The 16,879-nt window shown below is 38.9% G+C and overlaps 1 protein-coding gene across 3 annotated transcripts; it reads left to right on the forward strand.

Annotated features, from left to right (window-relative positions):
* The first annotated feature begins 13,036 nt into the window (after nucleotides 1–13,036).
* On the forward strand, nucleotides 13,037–15,733 carry LOC143877306 (squamosa promoter-binding-like protein 8). Of its 3 annotated transcripts, none has more exons than XM_077379299.1 (4): nucleotides 13,037–13,318; nucleotides 13,451–14,106; nucleotides 15,159–15,313; nucleotides 15,394–15,733. In XM_077379299.1, exons 2-4 carry the CDS (start codon nucleotides 13,472–13,474, stop codon nucleotides 15,567–15,569), a joined length of 966 nt encoding a protein of 321 aa, XP_077235414.1. In that variant the 5' UTR covers nucleotides 13,037–13,318; nucleotides 13,451–13,471; the 3' UTR covers nucleotides 15,570–15,733. The 3 variants fall into 3 exon arrangements, with proteins under 3 accessions (XP_077235414.1, XP_077235415.1, XP_077235416.1); XM_077379300.1 differs by having other exon boundaries at nucleotides 13,037–13,284; XM_077379301.1 differs by having other exon boundaries at nucleotides 13,065–13,196.
* The last annotated feature ends 1,146 nt before the right edge of the window (nucleotides 15,734–16,879 follow it).

Genomic DNA, 16,879 nt, shown 5'->3' on the forward strand with positions numbered 1-16,879 from the left:
GTTGTGATCAATCAAATGGACGGTTTTGATCATATAGCACTTTTTTTTTTAAAAAAATAATGGTTTTTATCATAATTTCCGTTATTTCGGTTAACCAAATTTTTTTTTGAGATAACTGAAACCGAATAACCGAATTTCCAAAAAAAAAAAAAAAAAAAAACAAAACCGAACCGAACCGAAAAGGAAAAAAACCGAACCGAACCGGTTCGGTTATAACCGAATAATGAACACCCTACCCGTGTTAGATTTCTTTGGCTCCTGAAAACACCAAAATATCCTTATATGTAAAAAGACAAAATTTGCCTACTAAAAAGACCCAAATACCCATGACGGTCTGTGAAATGTTTTGATATAGTGGGTCCCACTGACTCAATCCTAACCCATGCATTGGGCGGACCTAACATTTTACCTTATGGGTAGGTCAGCAATCACCACTTTTGAGGTAATTAGAAAAATGTATAGTATTCGTTATTGAATAAGGGCGTGGGAATATCATTTCTATATATACTAGCATTCCCGACCATGCTATACACGGGTGTAAAATAATAGGCCCCAACTCAACTCAACTAAACCTTTGTCCCAAACTAGTTGAGGTCGGCTACTTCCTTTAGAAAATTTTCATGAAGAAGGTGAATACCGCTCTTTAGAAAATCTTCCAAACAAAATAATAGGCCCCATCTCATCAAAAAATAAGGTGTAAAATGGTAGGCCCTTACCTTATGCATAAGCTTGGGTGACGATTGTGGGACCCACCTCATAGGACGATAAGATGGTGGGCCCCACTCGATGCATGAGTTTGATTTGAGTTGGTGGGACCCCCTTCTGAAAAGTCAAAACCTATCACCGAGTGTTATTGGCATTGTGGTCTTTTTACAATACTAGTAAAAATGCACGTGCAATGAACAAAGGATTATCATATGAAATTTTTTTTTGGGAACAACCAATTTATATTGTGGCCCACTAAATGGATGGTTTGGATCATCCTATGATACAGGGTGTACGATTCTTTTGAAAAATACTTGAATGTACGGACTTACACCTTAGGTTTTATGCCAAAAATCATTTCCATAGGATGATCCCAACACAGTTACGGGGTTTCCAAAATATGTCATTTATCTATAGATTGTAGGGATGCGATCATCATTTGGGAATGATCAAATGGATGGTTTGGATCATCCTATGGTGTAGGCCGTAAAATATTTAGTAAATTTTTTTCTTTTTTGATAGGTAAGTTGGGGTTTTGCGGGGACCCCTACCGGCTTATTAAAAACATACTCCACTACATGGTCTTACACCACATATATATATTCTAACAAGAATTTTGTGACAAAGCTTGCAAACCAAAAAATATTTCTTACACTCCCTGTTAAAAAAAAAAAGTATTGTATAACTTGCACCATAGGATGATCCAAACCGTCGAAATGATGGCCCACATTGTAAATAGGATGTTCTAAAAAAAACACATTTCCATGCGATGATCCTAGCCTTGCAGTTTATAGAGGAACGGCACATTTAGGAAACATTTATTGATTGGAGGGTTGTAATTATCCTATGGAAATGAATTTTGGCACATAACCTACTTACATTGTGGCCCATCAAATGGACGGTTTGGATCATCCTACGATATAAGCCATACAATACTTTTTGAAAAAAATACTCACTATAAAGGCTTACACTATATAAAAACTCTCGTAATCACATCATTTCCCTCTAAATGATGGGGAAACGGGTCAAACGGACCGGGTCAAAATGACGTGGGAAATTTTACGGGTCATTGGGCTTGGACCCGCATCCGGCCCGTGCATCATCAGTTGATCCAAACCGTCCATGTGATGGAACACAACATCAATAGGTCGTGCCCGTAAAATCAGTTCCATAGGCTGATCCTAGCCCTCCAATCTCTAGAGGTTTTCATAATATGGGATTCCTCTTCAGGCGCCCGGAATTCGTATATATTTCGCAAGGTGTGTCCTCTCTCCATAGTTTTTTTTTCGTAATTGTCGTATGCCATGGTCGGTAATTTGCCTACAAAACTTTAATAAGTAATGATTATTATGGTAGCTTATTTGGGTACGCATTATTGCTAGCCACCTTTAGAGACATCGTATTTCCGTGAGGTTTTTCAACACGGCTAATAAGACAAATCTCTTAACACACAATTGCAAAGGACGGGCGAGATGCAGCCGTGGGAGAAGGTGGCTAGCAGATGGGAAGAATGACAGGTCACCACTTTGGTTTTGGAAGCATTTGCAGGGTACTTGACGATGGAAATGGCAAAAATACCCTTTGCCAATTTGCTGTAAGGAGAATTATTTTCACCACCACAAATGGGACATAGACACAGAAGGAAATTGTAGAAAAGAAGGGAACGAATTGTTAAGGTTTTCTCTTTATATAAAGTAGTATATAGATAACTTATGTCATATAGGGACATTTTGGTCTTTTCATTAGTCAAAAATATTTACCATGAGGCAAGAGTATTTTGACCACAAATTGATTGGTGGACCATGTATGACCCCGGGATTTGCAAAATTCACTCAAATGTGATGATTCTATTTGTAAACTCTCAAACTAGAAGACTGTTTTTGCAAATAACGCAGAGTAGAATACTTCTTATTTAACCAGCTGTTAAAAGATATTGCAATTCTCGAAAAAGCAGCCAATTAACAAGGAAAAGACAGTTTAGTTTCTCTCATTATCAAAAGATGGTAGTGCAATTATCAGTAGCCATAGAAAAAAAGTAAATGGGTGGCGTGTTCATGGCTGCTCGCTGGTGAGAAAATCCACTTTTTAATGAAATAAAATCCACTCTCTGATTTGTTTTTGGGAGATGATTTTTCAATCCCCTCCCCCCCCCCCCCGGGATGATGCGCCCCCGTTGCAACGTGAATAATGGGCAGACTTGACTATTTTTGACGTCAAATCTCATTACAAGGGGGCGCATCATCCGCCGCGGGGGTTGGGTGCCAAAAAATCATCACCCTTCTTTGTTTTAAACAAAACGGGAAACTTCCCAAGCCTTGTACATGCGTCTATCACGGATTTCTACCGTTCACGTGGCCTCATATGCATGGTTTCAAATTTAGGTTTCGAAATGCGTTTCAGTTATCTGCGAAACCGAAAATTTGAAATTTCAGCCGAAATACGACGAAACAAAACTACCGCTCAGGGCGGAGGCACATATAGCTTGAACGGGCCATGGCCACCATGACTTGCAATATTCTTTTATATGGTGCAGACAAGTGTAAATTAATCCTGCCCCCCCCCCCCCCCCCCCCATAAATTCCTGGCTCTGCCCCTGCCCCTGCCCCTGTTACCGGTAATTCATCTCCCGTAAAATTTCGACCGAAATTTCAGCTGAAATAAACGATGGTTTCAATTCGACCGTAGCCCGAAATTTCGGATTTTGGTCGAAATTTATATAACCTTGCTCATATATAGCCGTTTGACGTGTACAGTTGCTCATTTTATTTCAAGGGATTTCCTAGGCAATTTAGCTGAAAGCCATTTAGCAGCTGAATTTTGCATTAGACAGCAGTCAGCGGCGAAATGGGTTTCCTAGAAATTGCCTAGCAAATCCCTTGAAATAAGTACAATTAGTCTATCCAGATGACTCACAGTACACGTGGCAGTGTCCGAATGTAATTTGCGGAACATGACAGACGTACAGCGCGTCACACCAATTTAAAGCAGGAGCATGATCAACGGCGAGAGTTGGCCAATCATTCACACTAATGACGTGGTCGATGATGATCAAGCGTGGTAACGTGTCGTGTTTCCAGCCACAGCATTGCCTCCCGTTTTCCCCATTTTTCTTGTCTTACTTCCGACTACAAAGTTTGTAGAATTGATATTCTCACTCCTCTTTTTTGCTCGTCTGATACATTTCGTTAAAATAACTTGTTGAAGGCTGTGTCGCAGTGCCCAATGCAATGACCAAGAAAGAATGTCTAACAGTGTGAGGAGTGCCATTATAAAAATTTGAGATTGCGTATATCAGCCCTTTTTGAAATTTCCATCCTCACTATTCCAAATCTCTAACATTCCGTACGGTGAGTCAACGTCCGTGCCAGCCTTTTCTCCTTACTGCGAACAGAGATGCGACTCGTTGCTAGAAAATTATAAACTAATGAAAGAGAATACATCGTACGTAGATACGATTCAGGGCCCTGTCCTTTTGTGCCTATTATTAAAAGCTCATCGATGTCCCACCAAATATCAAAAATACCTCTCCTCCCACCGTATGGAATCAAGTTTTTTAAACCATTTTAAACCAAAAACGACGAGGTGAGAGCCATATCTGGCCGATTCTATTGTTTTAGAAGATTTATGGCGTTCTCGTAATTATTGGGAAAAGTCGTGGGTCTTATTACTGGTGAGTTACAGGGAAGGACATTTTTTGCCAGTGGCCTTTGTCCTCAAGTGCGCCAAGAACAGTGACAATTGCTGTAGTTTCTACAAACTTGAGGGATACAGTCGTCCTCGTATCTACCGACAACAAATCAATCAAAAAATATGCATTTAGACCCTTTTTTTTGGTGCTGACACCCAAGGTTTTAAATTTCGATTTCGGCCGAAATCACGAAATTTCGGTCGAAATTGGGTAATGGCCCACAAAATACCGGTTTTTCAGCCGAAATTTCGGTAATTTCGGTCGAAACTTGGTAAAGTAATAAAATAATCAAAATTAAGCATTTATTTCGCCGAAATTTCTGAAATTTCCTAAATTTTGTAATTTCGGTTTCGTACCCATATTGTTTCGGTCCTGACCGAAATCTGAAATTCGGTCGAAATTTAAAACCATGCTTACACCCACACAGTAATTGTAGTCACGCAGCTCACGTGGCAAGGAAATTTGGTCATACGGTACCTCAAAATATCTGAAATAGTGAGATGGACCCCCTGAATTTCAAACTTGTCAAAGCGTTCCATTTTGCTTTTCTTGACAAGGTTTTTGACCGAAATACCCTTCCACCTTCAAAATACACGTTAAGCCATAAAAAATTGATAAAAAAGTGTTCCCTGCTTTTTCGACCAACCCTTTACCTTCCTCAATCTCCATTAATGCTTGGAACAGAAAAAAAGAGAAAAAGGTGTCAGAATTTTTTTGGTTCTTGGGATTTTTGTGGACACAAAAAACTTCCTGGGAGATTGGTGGGAAAAAAAAAACTCCATAGAAGTATCCCGGTAAAATAAAAATCCCATGTTTGGTTGACCAGACTATGGTGGGAAAAAATGCTTTGTTTGGTTGCTTGAACTGTTGGGAAGAAAAATATTCTTCTGCAAGCTTATTTTTTGTTTCTGGGAGTATTTTTTTTCCTTCCTAGGGTTTCATGCGGGATTATTTTGGTTCCTGGGATTATTTTGGGCCCACCAACCAAAGGTGGGTTTCCTGTGGAAATTCCACAAAAGTCCCAAGAATCAAAAAAATTCCGGCAACCAATTGTAGGGTTTGTGCTTGCAACCCCTAATATCTCATTTAATGTGTTTGATAACTCTGTCTTTTTATGATGGTGTATAAGGGTGAAATAAGGGTTTATAAGGATTCATAAGTGTTATTAATGTTTGATGGCCCTGCCATTGAGTTGAACCCTTGCAATGTATTTCATAATTGCAGTGAGTAGGGTTGTCTAAGGGTTTATAAGGGTTGATAAGTGTTATTAATGTTTGATGGCCCTACCATTTAGTTGAACCCTTGCTAGGTATTTCATAACTGCCGTGATTAGGGTTGTCTAAGGGATTATCCAAAAAGATAATCCCTTATTTTTTGCCTTTGATAATCCCATAGAAAATCCCCATTTAGGTATTGGAAACCACCTTTTAGCCCATGACCCTATTTTATTTCAATCTGTCCAATTGAAAACACCCTAGATAAGCTCCATTAAGCCACAACTTTATAACCCCTTTTAGAGTCTTGAAGTTTATGTTATAGAGTTTAGAACCCATGTGTAAAATTATAGAAAAATGCCCGAATCAATAGTTTCTCTTCTTTTACACTATGATGGACATTTGAAGGATGAGGTCTCTTGGGACTATGTCGGGGGATGGAAGACATTGTTATCGATTTTTCGCCGAATTAATTTTCATGAATTTCAAAGTGCAATCCAAAGAAGAATTGATATAACAGAAAGGAATGTTTTACTATCAATCAATTGTCGATACATTGTTGATCCATATATAATCACTTTAACCGACGTTGATGATAATGGTGTCCTTCAAACAATGTTGAAGATGTTTGACAGAGACATGTTCAATTCAGTGATGATATACATAACGAAAACCATAAGTGAGAACAATATTAATTCATTGAATTCGTCAATGCTTCTCCCAAACATGTTTTAAATTTCAACCGAAATCCAAAAAAAATTTAAATCAATTTTTCACCATTTACCAAATTTCGGACCAAAATTTTGGATTTCGGTTCGAAATTTCGATTTAATGACATTATTTAATTTTTTAAAAAAATTGTTATAGAATTTCGATCCGAAATTTCAGAATTTCAGTCCGAAATTTATAAAATTGGGTCTGGAATTTGGAACCAAATTCCCAAATTTCGATCGAAATTTTGATTTTTCGGAAGTCCGAAACCAGTACCGAAATCGAAATTTTAAACCTTGGCCCCAAACAATGTTTGTATTAGTTGAACCTCTATTAATCCTAACATTCCATCTACTTCGATTTCGTTCCAAAAACGTGCATGTGAAGGGAAAAATGTTAAACTTCGCCCGCGTTTTGAAGTGGACTTGTAAAAAGACTACGAAAGTGAATTTGTAAGTGAAGAGATCCTTGATACCAATATAGGAGTTGGTCCAGGAGAACGCAGCATAAGGTACTTTTGTTCTTTGGTAATCTTTCAAGACTTCTATAGTTCAAATTTTGAATTAATCATATGGATTGAGGCTGATTATATATTTTCGAACTATATGGGTCTCGATTAGACTTAAATGAAACATGGGCAAGTGGTTTGCATGTTACCCATCTTACCGGAGGTATAGATGAGTTACAAAATGTTGGAGATCATGAAATGGATGTCAATAATATTTTTGAAAATGATTTGTGTTAGGGGTTTAGATTATGAAGAAGAAAGAAATGATGATAATGATGATGATTATGATTATGAGGAAGAGGAGGGGGAGGAGGAAGTGGAGGACAATGATGATCATCATAAAAACATCGTTGTTAGTCCAATCGCTCAGCCTATGAAGGGCTGGCAACGGGGCGGGTCGGGGCCGGATGTTGGGGTCCCCTACCCCTTCCCCTTTGCGGGGAATTTCCCCCTCCCCTTCCCCTCCCCGCATCCTTCGGGGACAAAATCCCCGCCCCGCCCCGCTCCAACATCACCCCCTCTTTAGTCATTGATACACTAATGATGGGTGTCCCTAATCAACTTGATGCAATTTCAATATATAAAAATGTTATAAACTAACATACTTGTAGACAAAAGAGATATATTTCTTACTCTTCAGAAGATAGCAAAATCCCTTAAAGTACTGACTTGACTCTTAAGTGCCCTCGCAGCAGTCGCACCAACAGGCGTTATAAACCCAAATAGATGCCTGAGCAATGTTCAGAGGTTTGGGAATCACCAAAATGCAAAAAGTGAACTGTGTCCTTAACCTGAGCAATGTTTCTTTCGTGGGAAGGAATTAAGGAAACCCTAAGTCCCTAACCAAAATAAAAATGCAATTTATTATTTTATTATTATATTTTCGCCACCGATGTTGGCACTACGATTTTTTGATAATGGCATACACTCAGCTTGTCTTTATTATTTCAACATCTGTCAAAAGGTTATTATAGTTCCCAAAATGCTCTCAGAAGCTAATTAAAAGGAAAAGACAAGCTAAGTTTATGTTTGGGGAAATCTTGTAGCCGATCCACAGAGTTTCTAGTAGTTTTCCTAAAAAAAAAACACGTAAAAATATACAAAAAATGGCATTGATTAACGGGGCGAGCGGGGAGGGGCGGGGCGGGGAGGGGACAACTACATCCCCTTCCCCTTCCCCTCCCCGCACCGGGGAATTTTTAAATTCCCCTTCCCCTATCAAATCGGGGAATCCCCGCCCCAAACGGAACGGGGCGGGGCGGATCCCCTCTTTTTCGGGTGAAATTGCCAGCCCTAAGCCTATCAACGGAGGCTTTCCTAACAGAGGGGGTACTCCTATCAGAGGTGTTACTCAATCGGTTTTGAGTGACGGTAGTGGGCCAATGGAAGTAAATGGCATGTTTGTTGGAGCCCAAGAGATAGAAGCTGATACATTAAAATTTGACCAGTTAACAGTTGGGACAATGTTTTATGACATGAGACACTTAAAGAAGATTGTTCGAGAATATTATGATGCAGAGAGGTATTGAGATACATACGCTGAGGTTGTGCACGCAACACTAGATCGGACCAATGGCATGAAAGTTCCGAACCGTTGATGACAATATTTCCACCTCTTGCGAAAGCGACCGCCTGGAAGGCCACGTACAAGAAGAACGAATCGCAAGTTGAAAGGTGGATTACATTACAAGTGCACCCGATGCCGACAACTCGGTCACAATAGAAGAAGTTGCAAAGAACCTTCCGTCGTCAGACTGAACCTCGACGAAACTGCTATTGGACCTTCTGCATCAATACTTACGAGGTCAGGCGTACCTTGTCAAGCTCCCTTCTTTGCGTAAGGGTGTGGGTTTTTTTGAGGAGAAGTTGTATATGATTTTTTATGTACTCATATACTCTTACGAATTTTTTTGTTATTTTGTAAACAATGGCTGTATTCAGATACACTTATAAATTTTTTGGAGTAGAAGTCACCCTATTTTTTAAACGGTAACAGATCAATTGCTGAGTTACTACAGTGGGTCCAACAGTTTGGCATAACTCAGCCTGATATGGTTAAGTAATAATAGAGGTCCCCTCCATCCCTGGTAATTTCTAAATTTTCATGTGATACTCCCATTTCATCTCTTGGTCACCCCATTTTCATATCTGATCTCCCATTTTTCTTGACCTGGTAACCCCTTCTAGGTCCAACAGACATGAACCGAAAATTTTTCAGGTGTGATAACCCCATTTCATCTCTTGGTCACCCCATTTTCATATGTGATACCCCCATTTTTCTTGACCTGGTAACCCTTCCAGGCCCAACAGATAAGAACCAAAAAATTTTCAGGTGTGATAACCCCAGTTTCATATGTGAGAACCCCATTTTCATATGTGATACCCCGATTTTCCTTGACATGGTAACCCCTTCCAGGCCCAACAGACATGAATCGAAAATTTTTCAGGTGTGATAACCCTCATTTCATCTCTTGGTCATCCCATTTTCCTTGACCTGGTAACTCCTTCCAAGCCCAACAGATAAGAACCGAATTTTTTTCAGGTGTGATACCCCCATTTTCCTTGACCTGGTAACCCCTTCCAGGCCCAACAGACATGAACCGCAAATTTTTCAGGTGTGATAACCCCCATTTCATCTCTTGGTCACCCCTTTTTCATATGTGATACTCCCATTTTCCTTGACTTGGTAACCCCTTTCAGGCCCAACATATAAGAATCGAATATTTTTTAAAATAAACAAAACCGCCTGAGGGGTATTAAAGTAAAAAAACATGTCAGGAAAAGTAAAATGGACCCATTTCAAAAATTTGAAATGTGGGGGTACGGTTTCACTATTTCTGCTATTTTTTGGACCCATTTGACCAAATTTCGTAAGGGCAAATGGGAGAAATTCAAATTGGGTGTAATTATCATAAATTTACTAGTGAAATTTATTAGAGAATTTTTTCTGGGATAGGCGACTTACTTGCGAGTTCAATGGCTTTTGCCATTTAATCATGCTAAGGAAAAAAACAGATTAAAATGACCAAATATCCTAATCTATTTCTTAGTCAATCGGTCAACCTTTTTTACTAGTTCTCAATATCAATAACAACAAAATAATACTTGGAACAACTTTAGACTTTGGACTTTGGACTTTGGATACTTTTTTTTTTTTTTTCCTTTAGGATGTTTACAAGGACCACCCACCATATATTTATTCTTAAAAAACCACCTCTCATTTGAGGATATACATAAAAAGACCACAGAATCTTTTGCTGACCAAATCAAAACTTTATTTAGGGAAGTGATATATCCACCCCTTTTTATCACCAGGGACACCCCCTGTTAGTGTTTGTGGCAATCATGGGCATTGAATTCTTATGACACAAGTACAACAACCCCTCTTTAGTCATTGAAACACTGACAGGGGGGTGTTCCTGGTGATAAAAAGGGCCGGATATATCATTTCCCTTTATTTATTCTACACTCGGATGGAGGATCAGTATCGTTACTTAGGACTCAAGTTAACTATGGCAAAAAGTGCTGGTAGGGAGACCGAATGGGGAACAGAACAAATTCCCACATGCCACATGGCATGGGAGGCGTAGTTTTGCCATTCTAAGGAAATACAAGATACAAAAGAGGAACAAGCTGGATGGCTAACGTGTGAAGAGGTTATCTGTTCTGTTCCACTCTCGGTCTCCAACTTGGTCACTGTATTTTCCTTGAAAAAGATATGAAAATGCCCTCATTACCGTGAAAAGGGAAAAATACACCTTTTTTTTTCAAAATTTATTATTTTAAAATAAAATAAAATACTCTTTGATCAAAACTGGCTTGTCAAACAAAACTTTTATTAAGTACTATTAAGTGAATTACAAAAGTATAGTCAGACAATAAAAATCCAAAAATAAAATAAAAATAGTTCCGTTTGTTTCTCCCTGGTTATGTTTGAACCACTAAACTCAATCTCTACAACTAAATGAGTGATCTCCCCTTTCCGCAACTAAATCTTTAGAAGACCCTAAACCGTAAACCCTAAACCTCTACATCTCTCTACGACTAACTCCTTCAATTCTCTCCAACGGCCCACTGAAGGGATCGATAAATTGTATGCTTTCTCCAGGGTTTTTACTCTATCTGAGTAAACATTTGTCGGTATAAATTCTTACTAGAGTAGAATATCCTTCGACATAAAATATAAGTCCTAATAGAGAAAAATATGAATTTTAACCCTACTTGAGTAAAAATCTTAAAAAAGGGCAGCCCAATGCACGAGGCTACCGCCATTGCGGGGTCTAGGGAGGGCTAGATGTACGCAGCCTTACCCCTGCTTTGCACAGAGGCTGTTTCTGTGACTCGAACCCGTGACCACTAGGTCATTATGGAGCAACCTTACCATTGCGCCAAGGCTCGCCCTCTCCTACTAGAGTAAAAATTTATAGGCATAAATTCCTAAATGGATACCTAATAGAGTAAAATTTGTGTATTGAACATTATTAGAGTAAAAAAAAAATTGTATAAATTCTTACTAGAGTAAAAATTATCTTAGAATAAATCTGAGTTTTCTATTCTATTAAATTTTGAGTTTCTTTACCTTTTTTTTGAAATGGTTAATTTTTTTTTTTTTGAAATGGTTGAGTTTCTTTACCTTATAGGAGTAAAATTGTGTTTGTAATCCTATTGAAGTAAAAATTCATTGATATAAATTCCTGTCAAAGTGAAATACAGATGGACGTAAAATTCGACTCTATTGGAGTAAAATCCGAGTTTTTACCTTATGAAGAAAGAATCTGGCTAATATTCCTACTGAAGTAAGAATAATATCTACATAAAATCTGAGTGTTTTAATCATATTACAGTAAAATTTCATTTTTCAATCCTAATGAAGTAAAAAATCAATCGTATTATCGCTTACCTCCATAACAGAGTAAAAATATCTATTAAAGTAAAATTTAAGGTATTAGTCATAATGAAATCTGAGCCAATCAAATTACAAATCTACCAACATAAATCCTTAATAATGTAAAATACCTTGAAGTAAAATTCGAGTTTTTAGCCTAGTAGAGTAAATTTTGAGCTTTTTTACCTAGGAGTAAAATTTTAGTTTTTAAACCCTTTGGAGTGAATATATCCATCAGCAAAATCCTTAATGAGATAAAAATACACATCAATGTAAATTCTAAGTTTTTTTTAAAGTATTAGATGAGTCTTTTTTTTATGATGAGTTTTTTTTTTAATCTTATTGAAATAAAAATATATTGGCATAAATCCATAATGGGGTAAAAAGTTGAGATATTTTTAAACCTTTGAATTTTTTTTTAAAGCTTATTAGAGTATAATTTTATTTTATTTATTCTATCAGAGTAAAACTGCATCGATTAGACCTAATGGTAAAAAAAACATATTGGAATATAATTTGAGATATTTTTACGCTATTAAAGTAAAATCTGAGATTTTAACTTTGTTAGAGTAATAATAATTTATTTAGCATAAATGCCTAGTGCTCAATTTGGTTGCCCATTTGGGGGGGATTGTAGGAGTTTCAAATATATGCTTGAGATCTTCCAAAGATCTCCCAAAAGCATGTTTGGTTGCCATACCACTAGACAACTTCTAGACATCATTATTACATTTTATCCTACGTGGCGGAGATGTCCCCCCCCCATCTTCTTCCTTTGAGGAGAAGATCTCAAGAAGTTCTTGTCTTATTATCTTTCTCGCTCTTCCACCTTCCAATTTGGTCATGGCACCCCTACATCTTCCGCTAATCTTCTTATGGATTGCCGCGCAACCAAACACACCCGGCCAATCTTCCACCATTCTTCTCCCAATGTAATCTTCTTGTCTTCTCCCCTTTGACTTCTTCTTCTCGTAATCCCCCACCGAACTACCAGCAACCAAACAGAGCACAGGAGAAGAAAGGGAGAGCTCACAAGATGCTCATCTCATGGTACTCAGAGAGCTCGATCGGGAAGCTCTCTCTCTCTCGGTTTTTCTTTGGCAAGACGCCAAGACCATCGTCTCTCGACATAAAACAAGAAATAATAAAAGTGACCTCCCATACGAGAGGGCTGGGGTTATTAAATAATACAATGTATAATAGGTGGTCTTTTGGAAAAAACAATGTGAGTAAGCATATAAGATTCAAAGAAGCAAGGCTAATTGAGTAAATTCACCAAAACCAAGGTGTGTTGTCTACGCATAACTTCTTCCTATATATAAACAGTAATTCTACGAGGTCTGCGCAGCCGCCTCATTTCTCAGTTCCTTCTCACAGAGAGAGAAATACAGGGTTTTTTCTACTGTACACGTCCTTCAACTTTTCCCTGTCTCCTTCTCCGAATCCTCTTTGATCTTCCCAACATTTCTTTTTTATTTAGAAAGAGTAAGAGCTCGGGATCTTCAACAAAGAAAACTGGAAAAATCACACCTCTTTCGGAGAGAAACTCATCGTATTCCGAGAAAAACCCTTTGTCAGTTCCTCCTCCTCTATACCTGTCTAAACAGGTAGATGCAGTAAAAGCATTGCCCAAAAGAAAAAAAAACCCAGACCAGAAAAAAAACAGAAGCTTTTCAAATGATGTTGTATAAAAGCTGACTTTTTCCATTTCTTACTATTTCTCTTGAATTCTTCTACAGGTCGGAGAATGATGTCGTAAAATGCTCGGAAACTTTTTGACTTGTGTTGTAAAAAGGGAGAAAGACATGTTGGATTACCAATGGGGAAATCCGGCCGGGATTTTACTTCCCGGCGAGGAGCCCACTCAAGATTCCGACCAAACACGTCAGATCTTCGACCCTTACAACCAAACCCTAGCCGGAAATATCATCCTGCCTGAAGTTTCATACTCTCCTCAACAACTCTTCCATCAGAACCAAAACCACTCTTTTCAAACCCTAATCGATTCACACACTAACCCTCTATCTTCTATATCTCCCTCGCCGGGTTCAGGCATGGGGTTTTCTCCCCGTCAACCATTTTGGATGAATGGGCCGGAGACGGAGCAATTTCCCGGCGGTGGCGGGGAGTTTTCGGCGTCACGAATAGGGTTGAACTTGGGTGGGAGGACTTATTTTTCGTCGGAGGATGATTTTGTGAGTAGGCTGTATCGGCGGTCGAGGGGGGAATCGGGTGGTCCGGCGAACTCGCCGAGATGTCAGGCTGAGGGTTGTGCCGCCGATCTGACACACGCTAAGCATTATCACCGGCGTCACAAAGTGTGTGAATTCCACTCTAAAGCTTCTACTGTCTTGGCCGCTGGTCTCACGCAACGCTTCTGCCAGCAATGTAGCAGGTATGGAAGAAGAACCTCTTAAATGACCAAAATGCCCTTTCTCTTTTGGAGAAGGCATTTATAAGCATTTCTCTGCGTACCAAAGAAGAAATGCTTACCAAAAAGAAGAAAGGCTCAGACCTTCTTCTGAATTTTTTTTAAAATGGTGTGCGGCCGTCTACTACAGTATTTCCTATAGAATGAGCTGTACAGGATTTTTTTTTAAATACTGGACTATCCGACCACACACAATCCTATAGAATGAGCTCTACCGGATTTCTTAAAAATAGTGGACTATACGACCACACACAACCCTATAGAATGTGCTGTACAGGATTTTAAAAAAAATACTGGACTATACGGCCACACACCATTTAAAACTCGGTATGCATTATGCAATATGCTTGTTAGAGGTTTTTTTTATTGGACAAGATAAATTCGCACCCCCATTTGGATAATTTAGCGCCACTTTAAGTGAATTGAAGTTAAAAAGCGTTAAACTCTGCCACATACCCTCCTTTTTTATAGCTATTGTCTAGTATTTTACAAAAGCCCTCGAATTATCCAAACCGTCCATTTGATGGGCCACAAGGTAAATAGGTTGTGCCAAAAAATCAACTGGACAGGATGATCCCACCCCTCGGATCCATATAAGTTTCCAAAATATGCAATTCTTCTATAGATCGGAGGGCTAGGGTCATCCTATGGAAATGATATTTTTGGCCCAACTTTTTTAGCTTGTTGCCCATTAAATGGACGGTTTCGATCGTCCTATAGTGTGGGTCGTACAGTACTTCTTGAAAAATACTGGACTACACGGGATTCAACCACATGAAAAGTCCCACTTATTACCACCAATCATTGGCCCCCATTGTACTTTTTAAAATGCCGAGGGTATTGAACGTCCGGAATTATTTTGAGGCGTACAGCTCTTTCCATGTTTCCGACTTTCCGCTGTTGAACACACCAGATATTCATTATGGGAAGCTTTATTTAACCCCCCCCCCCCCCCCCCACCTTTGATAAACAAACCCCTTTATTTAATACTTAATGTAATGTCCATTTTGTAACAGGTTTCATCTGCTATCTGAATTCGATCACGGGAAACGAAGCTGCAGAAAGAGGTTAGCCGATCACAACCGCAGGAGAAGAAAATCACAACCCCAACAACAGCAATCTCAATCTGAGAACCCTCAAATGTCTCAGGCCACCATCGAAACTCTATCAAGTAAAACCCATTTTTATTCTTCTACTTCAGTTCTTCTCTAATCCAGAAAATTACAAACTCAAACTGGGTTTTGTTTGCAGAATCATCACCGGAATCCGGCACGCGTTCTTCTTCAGTCTCGATCGCCATATCGCCCCCTCGAATTACATTAGATTGCCTCCGCCTGAGAAATCCACCTCCAATATTGTCTTCTTCTTCTTGCTCCAGCTCGACTTTCTGCCTCTATGATGGTCGCCTTTGGGACGAAGAACAGTGAAAAAGGTATCTAATTTTACCCTCTTTTTTTTTTTTTTCTTAAATGTAAGCACTGACATTTGTGTTGAACAAGATCAAGAGTTTCTTTTCCGTTTTTATGGTGTTTCTGTTAGTGTAATTCTTCTTATTCGGGGAATATAAAAAAAAGTAGCTTGAAGCCTTGAAGACCGTTTTTGAGGGCACTGTGTCTTTAGTTTTGGTTAATTTGGCTCTGTTTACTTGTTTTCCCGGGAAAGGAAAAGGAAAGGTTTATCGTGAATCTGATGTGGCATTTGAAAAAGAAATACAAGAAAACTGTGCAGGAAAAGGTTTTCCGTGCCTGTTCACTTGTGCAGGAAATGTGCAGGAAAAGGTTTTCCGAGAAACAGCTTGCCCACCTCTTTTTTACTAGTTTTCCTGAGAAAGCAAATCCCACCATAATAAAGGGAAAAAGAATCTCACACGTGTGAGAAAAGACTCATTTCCACATCATTTTTCTCAGTTTTCATGTCAAATGTAACGTTTTCCACCTAGGCTCTTTCAAAATCCCGTGAAGACAAGTGAACATGCGAATTTTAGCTTTCTCGGGAAAAAAGGAGGTGTGTTCTCGGGATTTAGTCTCTCGGGAACATGAGTGAACAGAGCTCCGAGTTTTTGATTAATTACCATAATGACTCGAGCGCAGTCCATAAAAAAACGAGACGACTCGAAGGACTAGTTTTTTGTAAATGGAGAAAATGAACTAGATGGTCCGGTGCCATGTGGACCCATCTGTGTTTGCACCCCCTTGTTTTCTTACGTGCACCCCACCCAAGTCTCTCAATTTGGAACCGTCTTAGATCATTGGTTGTTACACCATTCCCAAGGAGCTGTGACACTGTGTTAGCCAATGGTTGAAGCTTCAAATACGTAGAGGGGTTGTATTATCAAAACAAGGGTGTGTGTGTGTGTAAGTTGCAGCTTCATTTGTTATGTTATCTGAAGTGAACAGCAACAGTTCATGGTCTGAGCGGATGATAGAACTTTAAGTATAAATTAATAAAAGAATTATATTTGAATTGTTTATTGGGGATCGACAAAGATTCATGAGTTGTTTGAAACACGTTGAGTGAGTCTGCTGTGGAAGTGATAGAAAAATACGTGATTTCGCTTTTAGGCGTTTTAACTTTTAAGAGATGTTTTTTGGTTGGCGTGGATTGATAACTCTTCCTTAAAATAATGCCACACAAGCCTTTATAGGCCTACAATGTCTTCCTCTTTCAAGACACAACACTATGATGCTATGCATTTCCCATGAACTACCGTTATTTTTTTCACCAAATCCCGTGAAAG

Source organism: Tasmannia lanceolata, unplaced genomic scaffold, assembly GCF_043159265.1.
Source record: "Tasmannia lanceolata isolate RefF3 unplaced genomic scaffold, GAP_Taslan_0.1 ptg000005l, whole genome shotgun sequence".
Classification (NCBI taxonomy): Eukaryota; Viridiplantae; Streptophyta; class Magnoliopsida; order Canellales; family Winteraceae; genus Tasmannia; species Tasmannia lanceolata.